Source organism: Lathamus discolor, chromosome 11 (assembly GCF_037157495.1).
Source record: "Lathamus discolor isolate bLatDis1 chromosome 11, bLatDis1.hap1, whole genome shotgun sequence".
NCBI lineage: Eukaryota > Metazoa > Chordata > Aves > Psittaciformes > Psittacidae > Lathamus > Lathamus discolor.
Genome location: NC_088894.1, coordinates 5,746,240 through 5,769,399, shown reverse-complemented (window position 1 = coordinate 5,769,399; position 23,160 = coordinate 5,746,240). Strand labels below are relative to the sequence as shown.

General features: G+C 38.2%; 1 protein-coding gene across 9 annotated transcripts in view; it reads left to right on the top strand.

Moving 5' to 3' along the window:
* SULF2 (sulfatase 2) overlaps window positions 1-23,160 on the top strand; it is a 151,909-nt gene that overhangs the window by 89,934 nt on the left and 38,815 nt on the right. For 8 of the 9 annotated variants that reach the window (XM_065691156.1, XM_065691157.1, XM_065691159.1 and 5 more), the window contains 3 exons: window positions 4,360-4,599; window positions 17,975-18,126; window positions 21,601-21,770. In XM_065691156.1, the coding sequence (XP_065547228.1) occupies window positions 4,360-4,599; window positions 17,975-18,126; window positions 21,601-21,770 (562 nt within the window). Of the gene's footprint in view, window positions 1-3,329; window positions 3,382-4,359; window positions 4,600-17,974; window positions 18,127-21,600; window positions 21,771-23,160 lie in introns of all 9 variants that reach the window. The other variant, XM_065691163.1, reaches the window with a different exon arrangement.

The window sequence follows — 23,160 nt, the reverse complement described above, 5'->3', positions numbered from 1 at the left end:
ATGGGTGTTCTAGCTTTCATTGTTCTTGTGTGACTGACTTTTGAGGCAAAAGGGAAGCCAACACGATCTCAAATGCTCTTAGCAGCCTTTCCTTTATTCAATTTAAGATGTATTTAATAATGTAGCAATAGCAGGTGGAGTTTACCAGAATGTCTTTCTTTCAGGAAAGGAGTGCAACTTTTTATTACTACTTTTTTGAATTTGCACTACTGTTAACCACAAGTTTTATTTGGGAAACCAAACCTCAGCCTTGTATTGAAAGAGGAAAAGATTTATGAAGGGCTGATGAAAAGGATGCAGAATTTCCAGGTCAAAGGAGAACGAATGTAAATTGTTATATATACAAATGAAGGAAGATAAATGAGAACACAGAGAGCTCCTGAAACACACACTCAGTTGACTGTCTAATCAAGGGAGTTGTATTGACAAGCAGAATATAAAGAAGAGGAATATACTGACGAGGAGAAAGAATTAATTAAAACCAAAGACTTTTCTTTCCCCCATTAGAGCCATTTAAGTCCAAGTTAGTATAATGCTGATGTCCCCTGTGTGATGGACTCAGCACCTCCAGTTTAATTAGGTTTCCCTGCCTTGTTTCTGTGGTTTAACAAACCAGCTTATTTCATTTTCTCATAGTTTGAGAAAGGTCTGGTTATTTGGAAGGTATTTCAGCCACATTAGAAAATCTGAGTGAGAGGTAGTTTGTATGTTCCTAGAGATTCCTCTGGAAAAACTATATAAGTGGCATGGAAGATGATTTTTCTTAGTTATCATATACAGAGATTAAGGCCTTAGAGCTTCATTCAAATTAAATAGAGTAAAAAAGAGGAAATGAAGATGTGAAAAGGGTGTCAAATGAGGTTCAGATAAGATAAAAAAATAGAAGGTGTCGTGGTTTAAACCGATCCACACAGCTCGTCCACTCACTCCCCCCCCGACCCTCCCCACTCCTGGAGGGATGGGGAGGAGAATCAGGAGAATGTAACTCCCACGGGTTGAGATAAGAACAGCCCAGTAACTAAGGTATAACACAAATCACTGCTGCTACCACCAATGATAATATTGATAAGAGAAAATAACAAGAGAATACGATACCACCTCCGAACGAGTTCGACCCCCCCGAAGAGGGAGTGTGCCCTTCCGGGTAACTCCCAGTTACCTCCCTGGGCATGACGTGCTGTGGTATGGAATACCTCTTTGGCTAGTTTGGGTCAGGTGTCCTGTCTCTGCTTCCTTCCGGCCTCCCCTTGTCCCCAGCAGAGCATGAGACTCACAAAGTCCTTGGCCAGAATAAACATTACTTAACAGCAGTTAAAAACAATCAGTGTTATCAGCTCTCTGCCCAGGCTGGAAGTCAAAACACAGAGCTTGCACCAGCTACTAAGAAGGAGCAAAACGGCTCCTGGTAAACCCAGGACAGAAGGCTTTATGGGACAGTTAATTAACATTCTGGGGTTCAGTTAACTTACCTGCATATGGATGCCACTTCTTAACTTGTGCTTCAGACTGGACCAAATCACTTGGGACTTAATACATGTTGTTCAACAGTTGGAGTTCCTAAGACTTACGTAAAGTATGACCTCTGACAGCAAACACAAGTATAGGGAAAGTCACCAGACAACTGGTGTATTTTCTCCATTAGTATTAGTCAAAATATCAGCCTTATCCCTAAAGTGAACTGTGGAGACACACTGAGAAAAGTTATGGATACCACACAAGCATCAAGTGGGATTTCCACCTTGGTTTTGCCTCACTTTATGTGAGCAGCTTGAATGCATCACATTGATTAAACTTTCGTATTTTCACAGTAGTCCAATGGATATTTTTTTTAAATGGCTTAGAAATTTTGCATGTAACTACTGAATAATTTTTATTTATCATCAGTGGGTTTAGGTAACAGGACATTTTCTGAATTAAATATTGACACTTCAAAGCATAGCTTCTCTTGGAATATTCACTAATGAAACCCCAGAAGGTTTTCCATCTCAAGAGGTGATTTGATGAGGTTCCAGTTGGTGATTAACACATAACTAGTATTCTGACATACAGAGATGATTTTCTACTTCTTCTCACTATTCTGTGTTTGTATCAGAGGCAAGCAGAAGAAAGTAAGTTTTGGTTGGCTGGTTTAATGCTGTGTAAAATATTTAAAGCTGGCCTATTTAAGACTGTGCAAAAGAGTATGCTGGATTTTTACCTTCCGCTGATCTGTCACTCTGTGTTAGTTCTTAGGCTGAGGAAGCAGATTAGATCATATGTTTTTCTATTAAAGACTGTTGATATATAGGGCCTTGTCATTACAGCAGTTTTATTAAAGGAGGTTACTGTCCTCAAGGGGAGTCTTAACATGTATTGTTATTTATGCACAGATGCCTCTGTCATTTAAAGAGGTTGTTAAATTGTATTTTAATATTGGGATGACAAAACATTCTTACGGTCTGCCTGTTTATGCTTGGGCTAGCTCGTAAGACAACGCAGAGGAAATGTCTGCAGTTTTCAGGCTTGCATAATGTATAATTGCCTGTTACAATCGTTAACTGTAGTGTTAGTGCCTTTGAGCACTGACACTTATCCAACACTTAACGGAAACAAAAAAAATCTTGCTTTCTTGAGAAACTTTTTTGATATGTGAAGTTTGACAAGTTCTGAAGGAGGAGTGCAATAACCTGCCTTGGTTCTTGTCAAAAAGTGGTATGACAGACATGGGCTCTGGCCCAAGTGAAAAAAGGATCTCAAGGGAACTAATACCATGGCAAGTTTTAGGTGACATGACCTATAGGAGCAATTGGCTTTCCATTATGGTGCCAGAGAGTCATATTTTGTACGTAGCTTGAGACTATTTTCCTTTTAGGTTTTGACTCCTGCTTATTTCAATGTGCCCTATATCAAACCTACTTACTGTTGCAATTTCATAATGAAATCTCTATCTAAAGAGCTTAGAAGAAACCTGAACCAATTATTGATAGAAACAACATACAGTTTATGCCAGATGGTTGCAGGATGCATTGATTAAAGCTGAACTATTAATCCAACTCAGCCTTAGGTAAATTAGCCCCAGCCCTACTCCAGCATGAGACCTTACCTTCATCTTCCTATTGTCCATTGGCTTGCCCAGCTCGTAACATGAAGGGAGGGTTGATGACAGAAAGGTTTACTGTCCTTTTCAAGGTTATGCTGAGGACAAGTACCATTATAATTTCTTTGTAAAATGGAAATTCTTCACAGATCAAGTATAACTCACTATGTTGCAGTTTTAACTGTCAGGCACTAATAGGTGAGGGAAACTAAATGTCTGTTTTATTTCTGATCCTTGGTGTTTCTACATGTAGGAAGAACTCTGATATGGATCCAGATTTAGCTAGGTGGATGTCTGTAGTAAAGGTAAGTCTTTGTCCAAAGCCTTGTCTTAAATAGGAAACAGAACAGCCATTTGGCAGCAGTATGGCTTTTAGTAATTGTTGGCAAAAAGACTTTTGCTCCCATTACCCCAATTCATCCAAGTCCCTGCCAGTTAAACTTGCTTGCTTGTTTTTAGTTGATGGTAATAAACTACAGGGTGTTATCTGTCCTAAGCCGTCATCTAAAAATATGATTCTACAGAACCAAGCCTAAGAAAAGTTGGAGAGCTTTAGATAACACGATTATCAAAATGGATCAAGTGGACAGGTAGAGCTCAGTGAGCTGTTATGGAAATTATTTTGAGGGGTTTACTTTGGTTCACTGAAGGCTGCATAAATCAATACTTGCTAATACCTCACATTAGGAAAAAGAACATTTTATTTAGAGAACAGCTCAGTCCTTGCTTGAGCAGACTGTTGGATAAATAATCTTCCAACCTCAATGGTTCTGTGATTACAACCCTCAGCCTTTCGCAGAAAATTGGCACAAAATGCGGTGCATCAGGTATCTTCTGAAACCAAGGCGCAAATAATGCTTGAGCATGCAAACCTTGGTCAGGGTTGCTGCACAAAGTGAATTTCACCCTCAGGCCACATTGTCTTAGCCTCATTCCTGCTGTTTCTTGCTTTCAGCTACTGGAACAGTACTAATGGCTCAAAAAAGCTTGCACAGGTAGTGCAGAGAGTTATTGTGGTAAATCTTGAGCTTAGAGCGAGAGAAATTAAAGAAGCATTGTTATCTATGTCAACAGGTTTGAGTCAAATCTTAACTTAGGACTTCAGTATTTGGTCCTTCTTAAAACAAGAGAACTTCTCTACAGGAAGGACAATCTTTTTGGATTTGGGTTTGCTATGAGGTTACAGTGCCCTTACTACATGTGCTTTGTTCTGGTCTCTGATGTAACATGTGAGCTCTTAGTTCTTGTGACTGAAATAATTCTGAGATGGTTTGTTATTCCAGGGTCTATGCAAGTGATGAATAAAACAAGGCGGATCATGGAACATGGAGGTGCTCATTTCATCAATGCCTTTGTTACAACACCCATGTGCTGCCCATCTCGTTCCTCTATTCTTACGGGGAAGTACGTCCACAACCACAACACTTACACTAACAATGAGAACTGCTCTTCTCCATCCTGGCAGGCTCAGCATGAAATACGTACGTTTGCAGTGTACCTCAACAACACAGGATACAGGACAGGTAAGATCAAGGCTGGCTCCATCTGAAAGCTTCCTTAGACTAATTAGTACAGAGGCTAATGTGTATAGTATTTTAATTTGCTCTCCTAATGGACTGCAGCAGTGCAGCGTGCCAAAGCTTCCGTCTTGCATGTAGGTTTAGCTTCCTTTACTTCCTTTACTTGAGGAAATGAAAATGCAAACAAACAAAAAATCCCCCCCAAAACACAAAACCAAAGACTTCCCAGAAGCTGGGAAGGATAAAATAATGTGCATGCTTGAACCAAAGGTAATATGCCATGCAATTACCTGAAGTGTACAGAGCAGGCAAGAAAGATACTATGGAAAGAAATTAGTGATTTGAATTTGTCATAAATAGGATATATTAATCAAACTAAGAATACAAGAGAAGGGCCTGTTCATTCTGGACTTTGGGGCAGAGCTGTCAGCCGGATTGGTTTCTCTAGACAATTTGTTCCCAGAAAGGTGTTGAGGATAATGACTGAGGAATAATGGGCAAGATCAGATGTATGCCTGAGAAACAAATTATGCCCTTTGCATGCAGTGCTCCTTAGGAGCAAATGTCCTGATTTCAGAAAATATATAGTGTGTTTCACACCTATTTTGTTCATGCATTCTTCAGAAATGAGATTTGGGCCCTTGAATATTACAGTGGTTTTGTCACTATTCTTGCTAATGCCGTTTTTCATGATAAGAAGGAGGCATAAACCTGGTTGTAGTTGAGTTATTTATAGTATATACACCATAGTATTATAGGATAGTTGTGTTTGATAGTATATGGATTTCTTTTTTCTTTGTATATCTGCTATTTGAGGTTTCCAGAAACTGGCATAAATCCTGAAAAATAACTGTAACAAGGTCACTATTTTCTTTCTAACAGTTCACATGAGTTTTACGTTATTGCTGCAAAGTCTTGGTCTTAAAATAAATAGGTAATTTCCTTGTTTTGTTTATCTAAAATAAAGACATGAATTAATCTGGAAAGAAATAAATAGGGGGAAGTGCACATACCTTATTAGTTGGTTGCTGTTTCCCTCCATTTATCATTCCTGGCACTGATACTAGTGGTCATACGACTACCACACCAAGGTTAATGGCTTATTCTTCACAGATTATTTGTTCTGCGTTTGCTGATGTTTGTTTATTGTAATTATTTTTACATTTAGTGGCTATATTTCAAGCACCTGCTATTTCTACCAATGTGCATAGCTATTGCAAGTGTCCTGGTATTTGTATGTCTTAAATTCTTACATTAACTTAATGCTTAAATTTAAGTCCAAGATTGTCATGAATCTGTATTACACTTTCAGCCTTAATTTTTTCTCTGTTAATTTGCAAACTAAATTTATTGGAAGACATAGTAATAGTACTTTTACAAGTACAAAGCAGTCTTCAGGTGTAAATGAGATCCTCATTCATGTAGTTAAATGTGACATGTTACTATACAAACTTAAATGGTAATTGCCATCATTGGAGGCGGGTGTTCATTTCTGATCTACAGTTAGTCTTGAGTTATCCACTATGAAGCAGTAAGAAGGTATTAGTTTACCTTTCTTGCTTTTTCTTCCCCAAAGATCTGATCAGATTTACCTGCTTCAGAAACAGCGGGAAATTGAACTTAAGAACCTTGTTCTCTCAGTTTCAAAAGTAGCCTACTAAGGAGGGTATTTGGGAGATGATGAATATAGTTTCTCTGAAGTGGGGAGTGCTCTTTGAACACGACTGCAGTGAACAAAGGAAGATCAGGAAAGCGCAGGAGTTCATTTGTAATTTATTATTACTATTATTGAGTTCAATGGTTTGTGCTGCAAACAGTTTAAATTCTTGATTCTCCCTCCCCTACCCCTTCTTTTTTTTTTTCTTTCTAAGAAGGAGAAGAAAAAGAGGCCCGGAGACATGAGGAATAAAGCCTTTTGAGGGTAGCTTTTATATTGAAGTTCACAACCTTGGAGTGAGAAAGCTATTATTTTGGAAAGGAGCTGGGTTTTTTTCTTAATTCAGAAGCCAGTCCTTCTCCCCATGTGTCTCTCTTTGTTTAAGCTTGAAGGAAGAAGTTGTGCTGTTCTACTGCACTTAACCTTCCCTCTGTTTTTCTCCCTGCCGCTTGTTTCACATCTCCTTGTGCTCTGCTCTAGTCCTTGTGATCTCCCTGTGTGGTGTTCTCTTAACAAAAGGTGATTCTGCTTGGGTCTGTTCTTCCTGCATTGTAGTGTTTCACTGTGGCATCCGCACAGGTTGGATCTCTGCAGACTTCTGCTGCTCCTGATATCTCTGAGGAATGTGCCAGTGGTAGGTAGGCAGGAGGGAGCATTGTGGGGACATGTTTCTCCTCTGTTACAAGTGAAAAGTATAAGAGGAGATGGAAAAGGTGTGACTTTCTTGTAGTTGCTTTTCAGTTTCAGCTTTGGTTGCTTGTTTAATGTTTTTTAAATTTGGCACTTTAAAAAGTTTCACCAACTTTGTTAGGCACTAGACTTGCCAGAATAGAGATGGAAAGAAGAGGCTGAGCTCAAGGCAAGTTCTTTCTTTGCCTATAAGAGTCAGGGTTTTGACCATCATGCATAAGGCTTACTGTCACTTTATGTGCATCGGTTAAAATAAATAGCATGAGAAGGCAAAGAATGGGTTTTCCTTCCTTAGTGAAAGCCACCAAGGCAGTAGGTATCACAAACATTAACCCATCCTCACAGTCTAAGAAATGCCAATGTCCTGACCAGCGACTTGCATCTGTGTCCTTTTCACGCAGCCTCTGCACGCAGACAGCATGTTCCCAATGTCAGTATATTAAAGCAATCGGTCTGATTTTTTAAGAGCTTCTCACATCATTGTCCTATTGCATATTGTGGGAAATTAGGCAAGAAGGACAATTTATGTAAACAAACCAAGTCAATTGATGAATTAATCTTTAGAAAAGTCAGTGTAAGCAACATCTGAATCAACACTAACTTAAATTAATGGATGCTAGTACTTCAGCTTGGAGCAGGAGATGATTAGAATGGAAAAGAAACAAAGAGATCCGTGACAAACATTTCTGAGTGACAGGGAATTTCTCTGCCAAAGGTTCTTGTGTAAACATTTACGGGAAAAAAAGTTGTGTTTTCTGTGAACGTACCCATCTCTTTCTGTGAGACTGCTTTTAAAATGCATGATGCATTGTTACATGCTTGGGTCCTGCAGCAACAAATACCAAGATGTTTTATTGGAATACAGATTTAAACTTTCCCTTAGACATTACTTAATGAGAAAACCTTTTCTTTTTCATTTGCCTGGCTGGCTCAGTGATTAGGTCTTAAAATTGGTAACTGATTCCAGAATATTTTGTCAGCCTTATCTGCAGTCAGGAAATGAAAAAACATGTTTATCTTATTAAATTCAACAGAATTAGGGGTGGTGGGCCAAATTCAGCCTGGCAGAAGGACACTCTTGCTTCACTGAGTCTTCTGAGAGGGTTCTGTTAATTTATATTTGTGCTTAATATCGTGGCTGAGTATGCAGCAAATGCAGTATATGTTTTGGCGAACTTACTAGCCTTGTTCCTGTTGATCAATGCCCTATAGTACAGCTAACCCTATTCACTTAAATAAACCCATTAGCAGAGGGAAAAGCGGCTACTTGTAGTGTAGTATGTCAGTATCTCACTCTGATACTAGGTCCATACTTGAACAAAGAATTAATAAATGCTTTTTTGCACCAGTCACGTATTTTGAACCTAAAGAAAAGTCATTGTGGGAGGTTAATCTCTGCCATTGTAAAAAATATTCTTGGGAATAAAAGTAATAATCATTCTTAGCACTTTCATAGGGCTTTACAATAATTAACTAATGAATTCATTAAAATTCAGTTACAATCTTCCCTTTCCTCCCATTAATATTAGACCAAGAAGATACAGTGGCTGACTGCATTCAAATAATTATTTTTCCACTTCGCTGTCTCAGCCTTTGACATTTTAAAGTGATTTTACCATTAAATTGTAAGAAAGAGGAGAAAGGCTATTGGCAAATATTTATTAAAGGAGGAATGAACCTGAAAAATATGTGATCAGATTTTAATATCTAGATACATGCCAGGAGAAAAACCCTCAGATTATCAGTTCCTTGCAGTAGAATTTGCTCTCTCCACAATAGTTGGCAGTTGCTGTTTTTTATTAGAGAAATACTTGAAAACTTAACTGAAGTTGACCTCTGTGTATAACTGCTTGGTAGGGAATCAACTGTTGGCTTAAGGAGTCAAAGGGTAGATGGAAATGGAGACGGAATAGTGAAGTATTTTCTACAAGGTCACGTGCAGGTGAAGAGCAACATGAAAAGTACAGGTTGTGATTCACAGTCCAGTGCCCATTCTGCCTTGCTGTGCTTCACTGTCATGGTACATGTGTATAAAGAAAACTGATTATCCAGATCAGAGTAACATCCTCTATGCATGACAAAGAGCACCTGCAGCTGATGAGGAACTGAAGGCCATTTTAAAAAATAATAACCAAGTGATTTATGAGTCAGACTTAGTTTTTAGAAGTGATTTGCAAGATCAGGAACGAAAGTGTTATGATCCTCATCTCCAAGACATCCAGGTGACTTTTCAAAACTGGTTATCAGGTTTCTGAATTATTTATCTGGAAAGTAAATGAGTTTCTTTGAATCTTTTTCTCTCTCTATGGAAATATTATTTTAACAAGATCTGTCCATTTATACCTGTTAGCTTGAGACCATTTGACTTGAAAATGGTCTAAAAGAAAGATTGGGCATAGTGGCTGTATTGTGAGCTGTTACTGCAATAGGAAACCAAGGATCTATGCTGGAAAGGACACAAGAGGCCTGATGTGTAGCCCAAAACCACTGACTTTGTCCGTGTTACTGCTTCTGGTGGGCTTGGTCCATGGCAGTGAATTATTGAGCTGGAATATCCTGCAAATATTCTGGAGAATGGCATTTTCGAAGAAAATCCTGTCTTACATGTCTTAAAGAGTTTCTTTTTCTCCCAGCACTAATATCAGTTCTAAACTATAAATTGGTTTCAAGTCAAACATGAATATATCTTTTCCCTCTGTTTCCCTGAATTGAGTTCTAAGCATCAGTAATTTTACTTTAAACATATTATAATGCATGATAACTTGAGAGCACATTAAGTAGAGCTGTGGTCTCCTGAGGATTATGCAGACATTGTAGAAGTGAAACTTACCCCTACAGCTACTTTTTCTTTACCTGTTTTCTCCATGTTAGCTTTGTTGTTTAGTGTGCACGTTTTAACTGTCCTGAAGAGAGGAATATATACTCTTCTGTGAGTAACCTGCTGAGTAAAATCCCCAAGATAGCCTGTAATCCAGTATAACTTTCCCAGGAGTCTGAGACCAAGGCATCCACAACTGCAGAGTTCAGATAATGCCTGTGGCTCCCTTATTTCCAGTCATATTTTGTTTCCTTCTTACCCTCTCTTTTATTTCTTCCTCTAAATCTATGTTTTCAACATAAAATGTTGTAGGTTGTGCAAAATGCCTCATATTTTTCTTTCCCCCTACTATAATGTACTCTTCTGATAGGATGCCCATTTTACCACTTGAAGTGTAATGGCTTTATCATACTGATTTATCATTTCAAGCAAGAAGTTATTCATAGCTTGATATTTCTTCAGAAATAGCATTATCATTCATAGCATTCAAAACAGCTAAAGGCTGAACCAAATACTTGCACATATATGATAATTATGTTCTTAAAGTCTTTATTAGTGTAGACCTTTTAGGATGGCAGAACTTAACAAAGTAAAGGAACATATTGGCTTACTAAGTTTTTCATCATGCAGTGCTATTTTTGTTCAGTATTAGGTAGCTTATCAGCCAGAAATGAGAAGAAATTCCCTCCTTCTCAATCCAATTTAAGATCTGCAGCTAGCAGTTTAAGTCCTTCTGTTATCTTCTTGCATTCTTTTTTATTTTCTAGAATGCTGGGGTTTGGTTTTATTTTGTTGTTTTGGGTTGTTTGCTGTTGTCGTTTTTTTTCTGAAGTCTTTCAAAATAATCTAATTTTAATGATGTAATTTATTGAATGCAGTTTTCCTAAGTTCTTTTTCCTATTTGTCTAAAGGTATGAGTGTTCTGCATGGCCCACACAGATCATAGTGTATAACAGCATGGTTAGATACTTGTGCTGTACAGCAGTGATACACAATGTAGCGGGCACTGGAAAAGCTTAGTGATGTGGAAGTTCCAAGATAGAACAATGAGCTATGTGCCACCTTTTAATAAAGTGCATAGGAGAACAGTGATGATTGCGAAGACTTGCCAGTGTCTATGGCATAGACTGTGCAGATGGATTCTAATTCCAGTTTCTGGAAGTTGAATTCCAATTGCTTTGAACTGAAACACCCCCATGTCTTGTTTGTTTCATTACTATGAGTACTGGCCTGCGAGTTTTGTCTCATCTTCCAAGTTAGAGATGGTAACACTTCTTGGCCTTGTGTACATGTTACGCGTGGGAGGACTATATATGTTTTTGGGATAGATGCATTTCAGGACTGTAAAATGTGACTGGTTATTTGAAGTATCATGTATGTCAAAAGTAAAAGGTAAATGTACAGGCAATGAACTTCTTTAGAACCTAAATTTCTTCTGTTTCAGTAAATATCTTTTTGAAAGGAATTCTGTGGTTATATTGAACCAGGTTTGGACTTCTCTCTTACTTGGGCTCAGTAAAACATAGTTGTTTTTATTTAAGAGCTAATGCTTTAAGTAGTGTTCCTCCAAGTTTATTGCTATGTGGAAAAACCCAGCTTGTTAAAATACAGCAAATATTTCTTCTTCACAGCACATCTTGGTACTTCCCTAAAACTTGGTAATTGGGTTTTCTTCAAATCCTGGAGACAAAATGGCTCTAAATGAATTTCTTTTGGAGTTGGCCCAAGTAGTGTGGTGCAGACTTTGGTATTTCAGTAAAGATTCAGCGTTAAGCTAGATGAGCTTTTGCTTAGACTGTTACTAAAAAATAGGTCTGACAATCCACTGTTGGGGAGGTTTGGGGGTTTTACGCGTGGAGGAGGAAATGTTGATGTGAAGGGAGGAGGATAAATCTAAAGGTTAAGATTCTTCTGTGACTGTGGTATGTAAAATGGGGAGTGATACCCTTGGTAAATTTTTAATAAAATACTCTGTGTTGCAATTTTGATGTTGGGAAGTGATTTGTGGAAAATCTGAATGTCAGGATTGGCCGCCAAGGCGTATGAGCAGGTCGACTGGTGACAATGACCTGTGCTGTGGGGTAGTGCTCTAAACCATGCAGCCAGATCTGCTTTCTCATGTGCTGCCTGGCACAGGAAACGATATTGCTGCAATACAGTAATTCATCTTGTCCTGAACTGTGATAAATATTGATGATAGGAAGATTGCGATTTCTATATTTTATTCCTGTAACTTTTAGAAGGTGTGTGTGAGAGAGGGCTGTTCAGAATGGTATTTATGCCTCACAATTCGAGTTGTGTTTGAACTTTTGTAGGCTGTGCGGTAGACATTAGTGAAGGTGGCTTGGCCTCAGTCCTACTGGGAATTTCCTCACCTGAGAAGGACAAGCAAGACTTGGCTCCCCATCAGCATTCTTCAGTTTGATTCCTTGTTGACCATTTCAAAATATTTGGTTTGAGCCCTTTTGTTTTATTTGGCTTCATCTGTTCCCTTTCAGCCAATTCCCCTGATTCATTAAATAGATCTTGGCACTGATCCTTGGCCACAACTGAGGAATGTGCAATGCAAATTTGGGAAGAGGGAACAAAGGTGTCATAAAGATTACTGTGCATTGCCTTTGTCCTAGTAGATATCAAACTAGTCCCCTGGAATAACAAGAAAGCCTGTAGGCTATTCTAACTGCAGTGGATACCAGCCACTGTACGACGTGGTTTTTACAGCTATTATGCTTCAGGAATTGTAATGATAATTTTTATTCCAGTTACAGAGAAGAACTGTGCATGTAAAGGCTCTTGCCTTTAGTAATACTCTTTTTATGTCCCTGTGATGGTGGCTGGAGCATGTGATCTTTAAGAAAATTTTGTGCTATCAGTGTATTATAGGTTAGAGAAAAATTGGGCCATCATGTGCAATAGACTGAAAATGTGTGTGTATGTACACCTGTACTTCTCTCCTTAGTCTAGCTGGTTCAGTATTTCAATGAATTTGTCATTTCAAGGACTGTTGCAGGCATAAAAAGGAAAAGAAATAAAGACTCAGAGCCCAGTCTTCCTTAGCACTCTGGAACTGTTGTTAAGGAAGAACAAAATGTGGTCTTAAACCCTGCTTTTCCTCCTTAAAAATACTCTAAAATCCAGGAACTCACTGAATGTTTTGAGCAACCCATTAGATTTATAGCAGTTACTGAGATATTAATAGTAATATTGTATCTTCAAAGCTCTGCAGTAGTGTTGTATTTCCAGTTGTCACTAAAGGTGCCAGTTGGGACCATTTTGTTCAGGTGACTTCAGCACTTAGGAGTTACTGATTTTTGGAAAATCTGGTCAGTTACTTTGGTACTTGATAAGAACTGGTCTGTCCTGAAAAGTATTTTCCATGGAACCTAATTTAATATTATAGGATTTTATCTCGGAACCCTCATACTTCTGCTCGAAATCCATAAATTTCACTGGGTTTGGTCTATTGTGCAGTTAGAGCATATTTGGCCATGATGTGAGAGCAAAGCTGAATTGACCTTTTGGCGTACTGCTTGTTACATGCGTACTTAGTCATGCCGAGAGTGCTTTCTCATCAGCTTTCCTCCGATTGTCTCTTAGAGGACAAAAAGTACCGAAAGTGATTTTTGGTAGGTATACAACAGAAAGAAGATCTGAAATTACCCCTTTCCCCAGTCCAAAATTAAGGGATTGCTCAAACACAGCCAATTGTTCAACTTTGAGCTGGGAACAACTGCTATCAGATACAGAAGTGAAAGCTTTTAGAGGGGTAGACAAATCTCTATGAGCAGCTAAGGCTAGTAGCTCCAAGCCTAAGTTAATACCTGGAAAGCTGGCCCTTGAAATATGTCAGAAAAACACTGCTTTAAATACATCTCTCAAGTACTTAATGCACAACATTCTCTTTTGAATGAAGAGGGCTAATAGCTTAAAAGGTGAGTTTAACTTCACAGTCATGGTGGTAAGTGCAATTTAATGGGGTGCTAATAGGTGGATGTAGCTACATAGCATGAAGGATATGAAGACTCCAGGAGGAGTGATCTGTGGTGTAAATACTGAATGGATTGTCTGGGAGCCACAGAAAGTTTAATTTTACTTTCAGCTTAAGGATTTATTATGAGACCATGAATTTTTATAAATATATTCCAAAATTCTCAAATCCAAGAATCATGTATATTCAACTGAAGATGGGCTTTGTAAGTCACTGAGTCCATCATGGGATCACAGGCTAATTTGGGTTGGAAGGGGCCTCAGGAGGTCTCTTTTCCACTGCCTGCTCAAAGCCTGTCCCAGGCCATGTTGCTGAGAGCTTGATCCAGTCTAGTCTTGAAAAACACCAAGGATTGGAATTGACAGTGTTCCTGAGCAACCCGTTTCACTCTTCAACTCTTTGTGAAACAGCTTTTATTTACATCCAGGCTGAAACTCACTGTGCTGGTTCTTTCTTCTCTTTCCACCATGTACTACCATGAGGAGCTGGCTTTGTCCTCTCAGTAATCACCCCACCGGTGAAAAGGTTCTTAGGTCCCCTTGAAGCCTGGCTAGTGTTCCACAGAGTATATTTTTCTAGTGCATGGCCTGCTTTGGCTTTATGTGTAGCAAGAGCTCTATCTTTCACTGCTTCCCAACAGAATGTAACGTGGCACTGTCAAAGTTATTACCAGTACTCCTCTCATACATTCCTTTATTGATTTCCTTCTTACTTTATTTAAAATTAGCATAACCACTATAATTATACCGTTAAGCAGGTTATTAGGGGAATGGATAAGTGATCTTGGCCAGTAGTCTGTCAGATGACTACAGTCAGAATCAGAGCTGCCAAATCAAGGAAGTGATGAAAGACTGAAAACTCTGTGTCTAAATCTGATCTGGCAGCTTTACACTGGTGAACCTCTGTTGACTTCCACTGCATTCCTAATTTTAGAAGTGAAAAAGATCTGCTATGTCCAACTCCCTATGTTAGGCAGTCCATATGGAATAGAGGGATGATCTCCTGCATCATTTTATTGATGCATCCTTAATTATCTTAGTTTTCAGTTTAATGCAGGTTTTGTGAATATCCTTTGTGGACGCATTTTAGTAGTGTTAAGTACTTTTAGATAAGTAGTAGGAAAAGATTTTGTGTTTTTAAAAAAGGAGGAAAAAAAATCCAACTAATTTGTGGAGTCTGGTAGATGATTGTCCTGGGACATAGTTGCCAGGTGGGGTTAAACTGCACAATGATATAGATAGATGGTGGATCTGGCTTGAATGTTTCCAGTGCTGGTAAATGGTGCCTTGATGTCCGTTCTAATTGTGCTTTTACACTCCATTTGACAATATGCGAGATCTGCTTTTTAAGCAATGAGCTGTGGCCTTCGTATGTCTACGGCTGTGTTGTATTCAGAGCAGACCTTTGTATTAATTGGTAGCACAGGGAAAACTCTTTTGTGTGCAATTTTGTTTCCTTACAGGAAGAGTTTAAAAAAGAAAACCTCTTGTAAAAATTCCACTCTGTACCAAAGAATTTTCCAGGTGCTTATCATCCAAGGGTGAGACTGAGCAAAGAACCTTAGAAGGTTATGAACCCCTGCGGAAGTGGTAACACTGTACAAAGGACTCAATTCTTGCATATCCTGTTTTATGTTGTCTTGGGACAAACTGCATTGTATAGTGTTGAAAGCAAAGGAAAATCACATTCTTAATGCATTTATGAAAACCAGCCATTTGAATGTTGTTTAATGATCATTGCATAGACTGGAGATAGGAACATGGCTGAGCATATCAAACAGCAGCCTCTTTGAATGTTTATTAATGAAATCTTGGAGTGGTTTGAAATTGGATGTACCAGAGGCATGTGTATGCTAGTGAGCAGCTGTCTCTGGTGGTGAACTAATCTGTTGAGGGGGAAAAGTGTGTGTGAGAGAACCTTTACAATCCAAAATCAAGATCTTTCGCCAGCATCAAGAGAGCTTTTTTGTAACCAGTATTTTGTACTGAGAGGAGTGACATGTAAAAGTTTGTGAATAACAAGCCTTTAAATGGCTGAGAAGGAGAGAGGAAAGGAAGGAATGTGAAATGGAAGATTGGAAACAGCAGAGAAAATTATTTAAAGTATTTGAACATCCGTGCAAGGTTATAAAGACATCCTGAATGTACAGTGGGGGGGATGCAAAAGGTGCGGGAAGGAACTTCCACCAGACTTTATTGCCTCTGCAGAAAAACAATGAAGTAATTCTCTACAGAATGCCTCTTTCCTGAGTTCTTCAGCTGGCTCAGCCAGAGGTTTTAGGAACAGATTGGTTCCTGTGAGCAGAAATGCCAAATATATCTCTGTTTGGATGTAATATGTTGAATGGGGGACAAAAGACTTTGGACAGCCTTGTGCATCCCTGCTGCTTTAGGCAGTGGGCAGTGCTTCAGTCTTGTGTTCTTTGTTACTAGGACAAGAAAAAATGTGCATCTGTATTGGCTTAATACCCATAACTGCTTAAGTTTCCTCTCAGTCTTTAATGAAGTTGTTCATGTATAAATACAGTCCCTGAGTAACTTGATAGTTTTCATCCATAGTGGAGTAGGTTTTGCTTTGTTCTTTGCTGCCAGCTTACTTTGCTTAGTTAATGAAGATCTCGTGAGGTAGTTTAGGACAGTGAAACAAACTCTTCTCAGCAGCATGCTTATCAGTCGCCTAACCTTTTTGTAAGTGGCTGATGTGAAAAATAGTATAACGCCTTACCTGCTTTTGCAAAATATTTTGAAAGTACAGTGTAATTTTAAGGAATCTATTGTGTACCAATAGATGTGCTCTCCTCATCTGTGATGTAGATTGTAATTTTGTCAACACTTATCTCTTTCAAATACTTTAAAATATCTCAGACATTCAGTGTTTCACACTGTGTCTGTCTTTTGGACAGATATTCAGCCTACTACAAATAGATGTAAATCCATTGACTTAGGTAAGGTAACTGTCTTACTCTAACCACACTATTGTTCCTTTCATTTATTTAAGTACAAGAAAGTGCAGTATCAGGCACTATAGGCTGTGTGCTTAAAAAGTCATTAAGAATCTGAAAAATGAGAATTTGTACTCAAGTCTTGTAGATTATGAAGTGAGGTTTAGTCTAAGAGCTAAATCTCAGTCTGTTATCCTTATAGATTCACAGTCAGTCACTGATAGATGGTCACTGTGAGATCCTGCAGACACTGTGTACCTGCGGATTAAAAGTATTTGTCTTGACAACTGGAACAAGTGTAAAGATCTTTGTCCTAGTCACTATGGCAATGCTAACTTGTATTGCGTGACCATTCAAAAATTGAGATGGGAGCTCTGATCATGGGAAGTCAGGTGCTGATTTGCAGTGCGGTCTGCAGACCCAAGAGCAAAATTTTGCCTTTAAGCTTTATAAAAACCTAACTAGACAAATGGGAGTCTTCCAGTATAACTTACCATGTAACTGCCTAGTGATGATATATACACTAATACTAAAAATATGTTCCTTCATTTAATTTTTAACTACAGTGGTGTGAAAGCATTGTTGGGTATATCGTGTGCTTTAGAGGGTTTGTGTTCTTCTCATAGAAATCTAACGCTTTTCGTTTTCCTTAACCATTTTTATCTTTGTACACTTGGGGCTTACAGAGCAAGGCTTTCATGCACAGAGCTCTTCTGACAGGATGGCTCAAATGCCTACCTGGTGTTCTGCAAGAACCCTTGTACTCATTCTGCGCTTGTTCTGCCAAACCACTGCTGCTTCATTTCTTCTATGCAACCAGTTTAAAAGCCCATCAAATTTATGGTCCTCATTTGTCATCATTTCTCCTGAGCCAGCCTCCTATTAGTAACTTCACTGCTTCTGCCAGTTCCTTAGGTGGAGATGGCTTAAGTGGGTGTAACCAAAATGAAAAATGTACCTAAATTGGGTGATTCAGAGCAGGATGAGATAATGTGGCAACCAGCAGTGTCTTAGGTATTCTCTGTTTTGTTCATCTGAATCTGAATGTATCATAAAATAAAGAAAATATAATGGTAATTGTGGTCCAGTTTCTCTCTTACATAGTCAGATTGTAAATCACAAGATCTGGAGCTCTGAAATAAACACTTAGCTTTTATGTTGTGTGTATTGGAATTAAGACAGCGCTTCTCTAAGAAGAGACAGGAAAGAGTATGGTTAAATGTGGTGTCTTTGAAGTGTTTCTGTTACACCTTCTTACTATGCTTCTGTTTTCTCTACCCCTAGCTTTCTTTGGAAAGTACCTCAATGAATACAATGGCTCCTATGTACCTCCTGGTTGGAAAGAATGGGTTGGATTACTTAAAAACTCTCGATTTTATAACTATACACTCTGTAGAAATGGAGTGAAGGAGAAGCATGGATACGACTACTCTAGGGTAGGTGCTATTGATTTAATTCTATTATTTTTACATTTAGGCGTGGCTGCAAGAAGGCTGTGCTTCATGGCTTCAATCTAACTAAAGAATTCTTTTCATACATGAAAGCTGCTCCATGTAACGTTAGCTACAACCCAATGGGCGTCATGTTTGGACTTCTCCTTATCTTCCATTCCAGGAGGGTCATGTTACTGAAAACATTGTTAGCAGCAGTGGAAACAAACAAAATGTCCTGAGACTATATTATGCATTATGAACTGAAATAAAATCAGTTTAAAAGCTGCATGATAACAATTTCTGTACTTTGTATGCTTTAATTATTGTGTGCCGAGTCTGATTGTCATCTCTTCCCCTGGTATAGAACTGACTCCAGTGAAGTTACACAAGCATAAGTGAGATAAGAATCCAGTTCCCTCCAGCTAAACCCATCTTTTTATATTAGTTTAAGGAACTTGTTTCACAGCCGTAATAAGATCGAGAATTCATAATATCTTGGTGTGTATCTTAGGATTATTCTGAATGAGTGGAGAATGTAACTATTGAATTTATATCTCTGTGCATTGTTACAGGCGCATATGTTTCCTAATATTCTTGCAAGGATGTTACACCCTGGCCAAATTTACTAAAATGCTTGATAACCATTGTCAAATGCAGTACCTTTTTTTTTTTTTTTTTTTTTTCCCCCTCATCTAGCACATGTTGCAGCTCAGTTACCTCTTTGCAGTCAGGAACATGCTTATTTCAGCCAAATGAGTTATCTTTCCAAAGGAACCAGCTTTTGTGAATTCCCATAATGGCCTGAGTTGTCTCCAAAGTGTGATGGTAAATAAATTTATCCATAAACTGCTGCAGTTTAAGTAGTGTATAACTTAAGAAAGTGACTTGCTCTGGAGTGACATTAATTTGTAAGGTGTATTTGGTCAACAAAGGCTCGGTTTGCTCTCTCTTATTGAGCAGAAATCCTGCCTCCGTATTTGTGTTTCATTAGCGATGTGTTCACAGTCAGATTTTCCTTTGAAAGGCTGATGTCTCTGATTTCTCCTCTCCCCTCCCCTATTTGTCATTTTTAATTGAATGTACTTTGTGTTGAAAGATAAAACTTAACAGGCTTCTAGGGTTTCTTTTGCTATCACCAGCTGCCAAGGGGAAAGGGCACCTGATGTACAGAATTATTTATCTTTTATTTCCCTTCTCATCTATGAAGAATGAGAGCTAATCTCTAAAGCCATGTAACAAAAATGTTAAGATGGAAATAGATCTTACATGGAACAATGTCAGGCAAGTGATTTCATAGGGCACTGTTCCCCATTGCTCCAAGGAGCCAATAGGGAACTGTGTGTTCCAATATTCTCAGCTCTGGTTTGTGTATGCAATACTTGAAAATGTTTAGGTTTTCATTTGGTTTAGTTTTCCTTACTGAGTTTGATAATAAATTAAAAAAAAAATGTAAATGTCTTTGTAATCTTCATATTCTTGCATAATACAGAGCTATGGTAATAAACAGTTGCTAGTACACAGAGCAACAGCACTTGCTGGTGTTAACACTGGAGTTCAAATGAACAAACAGAAGCTGACATACAAGACTGCTTCTGCCACTTCGTTGCTGGAAATTTAATTTTCCAGCAATGAACAACATAATCAGATTATTTTTTAGCCCTATCTACTTGACACTGTTAGTGTTAATTATATGCCAGTGGAAAACTTGTAAAAAACCACTGCTGATTCTGTCCTCAAAAGCAAGAGCTGAGCACTTTACCCCTGAAAATCAAATCTTTGCAAATTCTTTCAGATTTTCTAGCAGGAGATATTCTACTTTGATTGTTCTTTTTTCAGTTTCTGTCAGCTTTTTTAGATGAGTCTTTAGTTTCATATTATTTGCACCGTCTGCAACAACCTCTGCAATCTGAAGCTCTAAAAAAAGAAATCGGTTGGGGGAAATGTTTCTACTTGGTCTTTTTGGCCTGGCAGACACTGGGTTTGCGGTGTTGAATTTGAACGATTTTCACTTTGACCAGGTGAAAATTATCTTCAAAATGGAGTTTGAAACTATGCTTTCATAATGGCTGAACCAAAGATGTTATACACTTAAGATGGTGAGCAGCCAGCTTAAAGGAGAGTCACATTTCAGATAAACGTCAATGCTTTTTTGACAGCATTCCAGTATTTCTCTCTCAGCTATAACTATGGTCTCAGGTATTAAAAGTATGCTCAGAAGCCAGTTTTGCTCTGGTCTGGCTTACTGTACAATCTCCCTTCCCCTGCATATGGTGATGAAAGGAGGTCCTTCAGTTAACTTTGATGGAATTATGCCTATTTACACCTGCTTTCATGAGTGAAAATATCACATCAATAACATAGTCGTGGCAGTTTCATAACAAACATGCACCATGCTGGGACCAGTGTGTAAAATGATAAACGAAGACTTTGTCAGCCTTGTTCTGGGATGCACAGGAAATAACTTGGGGAAAGTAAATACAGTCAGTGAAAAAGGCTTCCTTTGATGGATGATAAGCTGACTTCTCAGGTCAAGGTCATTGGCAGTGATGAAGAGGAGCAAGAGACTGAACCACGGACAGAAAACTGCACTTAAAAGGAGATTTAATCCAATATATACCACACCTTGTACTTGTTCACTTGACCAGGGGCAGATGTTATGTCTGGTTTTGCGTTCAGCTGTGATACGACAGTTGTTACCCTTTTTTTAAAGGTGCAGCTTCATATCCTACTTGTGTTTGAGAAGTATTTATATTTGCAGCATTTCATGTGATGCAGTCTTAGAGAAGAGAAACATGGCTTGTCACTAAAAATACTATCTTCAATCCATGTAGCTCCAGCAGATATAAGGAGAATAATAATGATGCTTCTTAGAAAATGGAAAGATAGTCTATATCTTCCAAAGGAAGTTTTCTATATTCTCAGCATTTTATTTGATAGAACTAAATCTCTATCAGCTTGTCACTGTGTCAGTAATATTGAATGAATTTTTGGTCCAATTAGCACAGCATCTTTTAGCTTAGTGACTTCTAGTTCAGAGGGAAGTTAAGAAAAGGGAACATCAAGCCCTTTGGATTTTCAAAGCACTTTTATGATGCTAAGGTCAGATTAAATGCCTTGCAGATATCAACACCAGAAAGCAAATAAATTGACCTGTAATTTTCTTTTTTTCATTAATAAGGTTGTATTTAGTCCTGTGATCTTCATAATGTAATTATGCGCTCTGGGAAGAAAGAGTCCTATTTGATATTCATTTCTGAGAGGAAGCTGTGGCTTTTCATATTTCTAGGCAGTGAAGAAAGAATGGTTTGGTTTTGCTTTTTGAAGTTTTAACATCTGTAACTTACTCCCTTCTCCCATTCTGAGTAAAGTAGCTTCTTTTTTCCTGTTTCTTACAATATCTCAGGCATCCCCTTACCATTTCACCCCCCCAGTTTGAAATTATCAAGTATCTCATTATACTTTTACTTCTACTTGCAGGACTATCTAACTGATCTGATTACAAACGACAGTATTACCTTCTTCAGAATCTCAAAGAAGATGTATCCGCACAGGCCTGTGCTGATGGTTATAAGCCATGCTGCTCCTCATGGCCCTGAAGATTCAGCCCCTCAGTACTCGCATCTCTTTCCTAATGCCTCACAACACATGTAAGGAAAAATAAAACCTTTGATTTCCAGGTTTAGGAATATAGAAGTCCTGGGTACGTCTGGGAGAACACAGTTTACTTTGTAATACTCTTGCATGAGTTTGTCACAAATATGTAAGAAGAGTTTCAAGATTTTATCTTTTCAACCTCTTCAGGCTTGTACAAGTATCTTGAGAATGGTGACCTTATCTAGAACTCAGCATTGTAGCTCACTGAGATAAATGGAAAGATTCATGTTGAATTTATTGGACAATGTTACAACCTATTTAGGAAGTAAAGTGCTGTTTTATTTGGGGGGGAGTGGTGGTGGTATCAAACTCTGATTCTTGGGCTGTCATCTCTTCAGGAAAAATCTATCTCCCTCTCCTCAGATATAAACTATATTGTTTTATGGTAGTACCAAAAATCACGTAGCATGCAGTACTTAGTACTTCTGTTTCATATATGGAAAGAAAGGAAATACAGGCCTGCAGCACCAAATAAGACAAGCTATTTCTGAATGAGGTCTTATGTGTCTGTACCTGACCCAGTACAATGTCTTGAACAGGTCCCAAAAGCTGTATCACCTGGTTTCTGAGTTAACATGTTATAAGGTACGTGAGGAGATGGTTCTTGTTTATAGCACAGGAACATTTCACAGCTAGAGCTCTGTAATGCTCTATTACAGACATCTCTTCACATTCTGGTAAAATGAATGGTTCTCCCAAATCGGCTTTAGCTTAACTGAGCACACTCCAATATTTTTCTAATTACTGGCTTCATACCTTCACTGATGTTCAGCATTTGTTGTTTAGATCCTACATGCCGTTTTATATTTCTAGTGTTTTAAAGGGGAATTCTGTTTTATTTAGGATTTGTGAAGGAACTGGGAACTTATGGAAATAATAATCCATTGGTAGCTGAAGCTGCTCAGGACTAGTCCAAAATCTAGTGAAAGCTATTTCAGCTTTTTAATTTTATTTAAAATAGAGTCTGAGAGAAAAAGCTTCCTTTTTTCTATTGTCCAGATATTGCATAACTTAAAATTACGTATTTCATGCTTTTGTGCTGTGCCCCAAAGAGAATCTGTGTCCTAGATTCACAGCAATGCAGGATTTTGTACTTGTTTGCTGTCTTATGCTCATTTATTGTCTTTGAAAATGCCAAATGAGCAACTTCCCATAGTTTATACTCAGTATTGACCTCACTTGTATTAGAAGTTCCCTTGGAAGGCATTCATATTTCAGAGATAATAATCATTTATCAGGCAACATTTTGTAGCAATTTAATTATGCTTGTTGTATGAAAAAGAGTTAGGAGGATTTGAGGAATGCCAGTAATGAAAAATCTAAACTATGTCTGGTTTTCTTTTGTTTATAGTTTAAATTTTATTTTTCACACAAGCTAGGTTT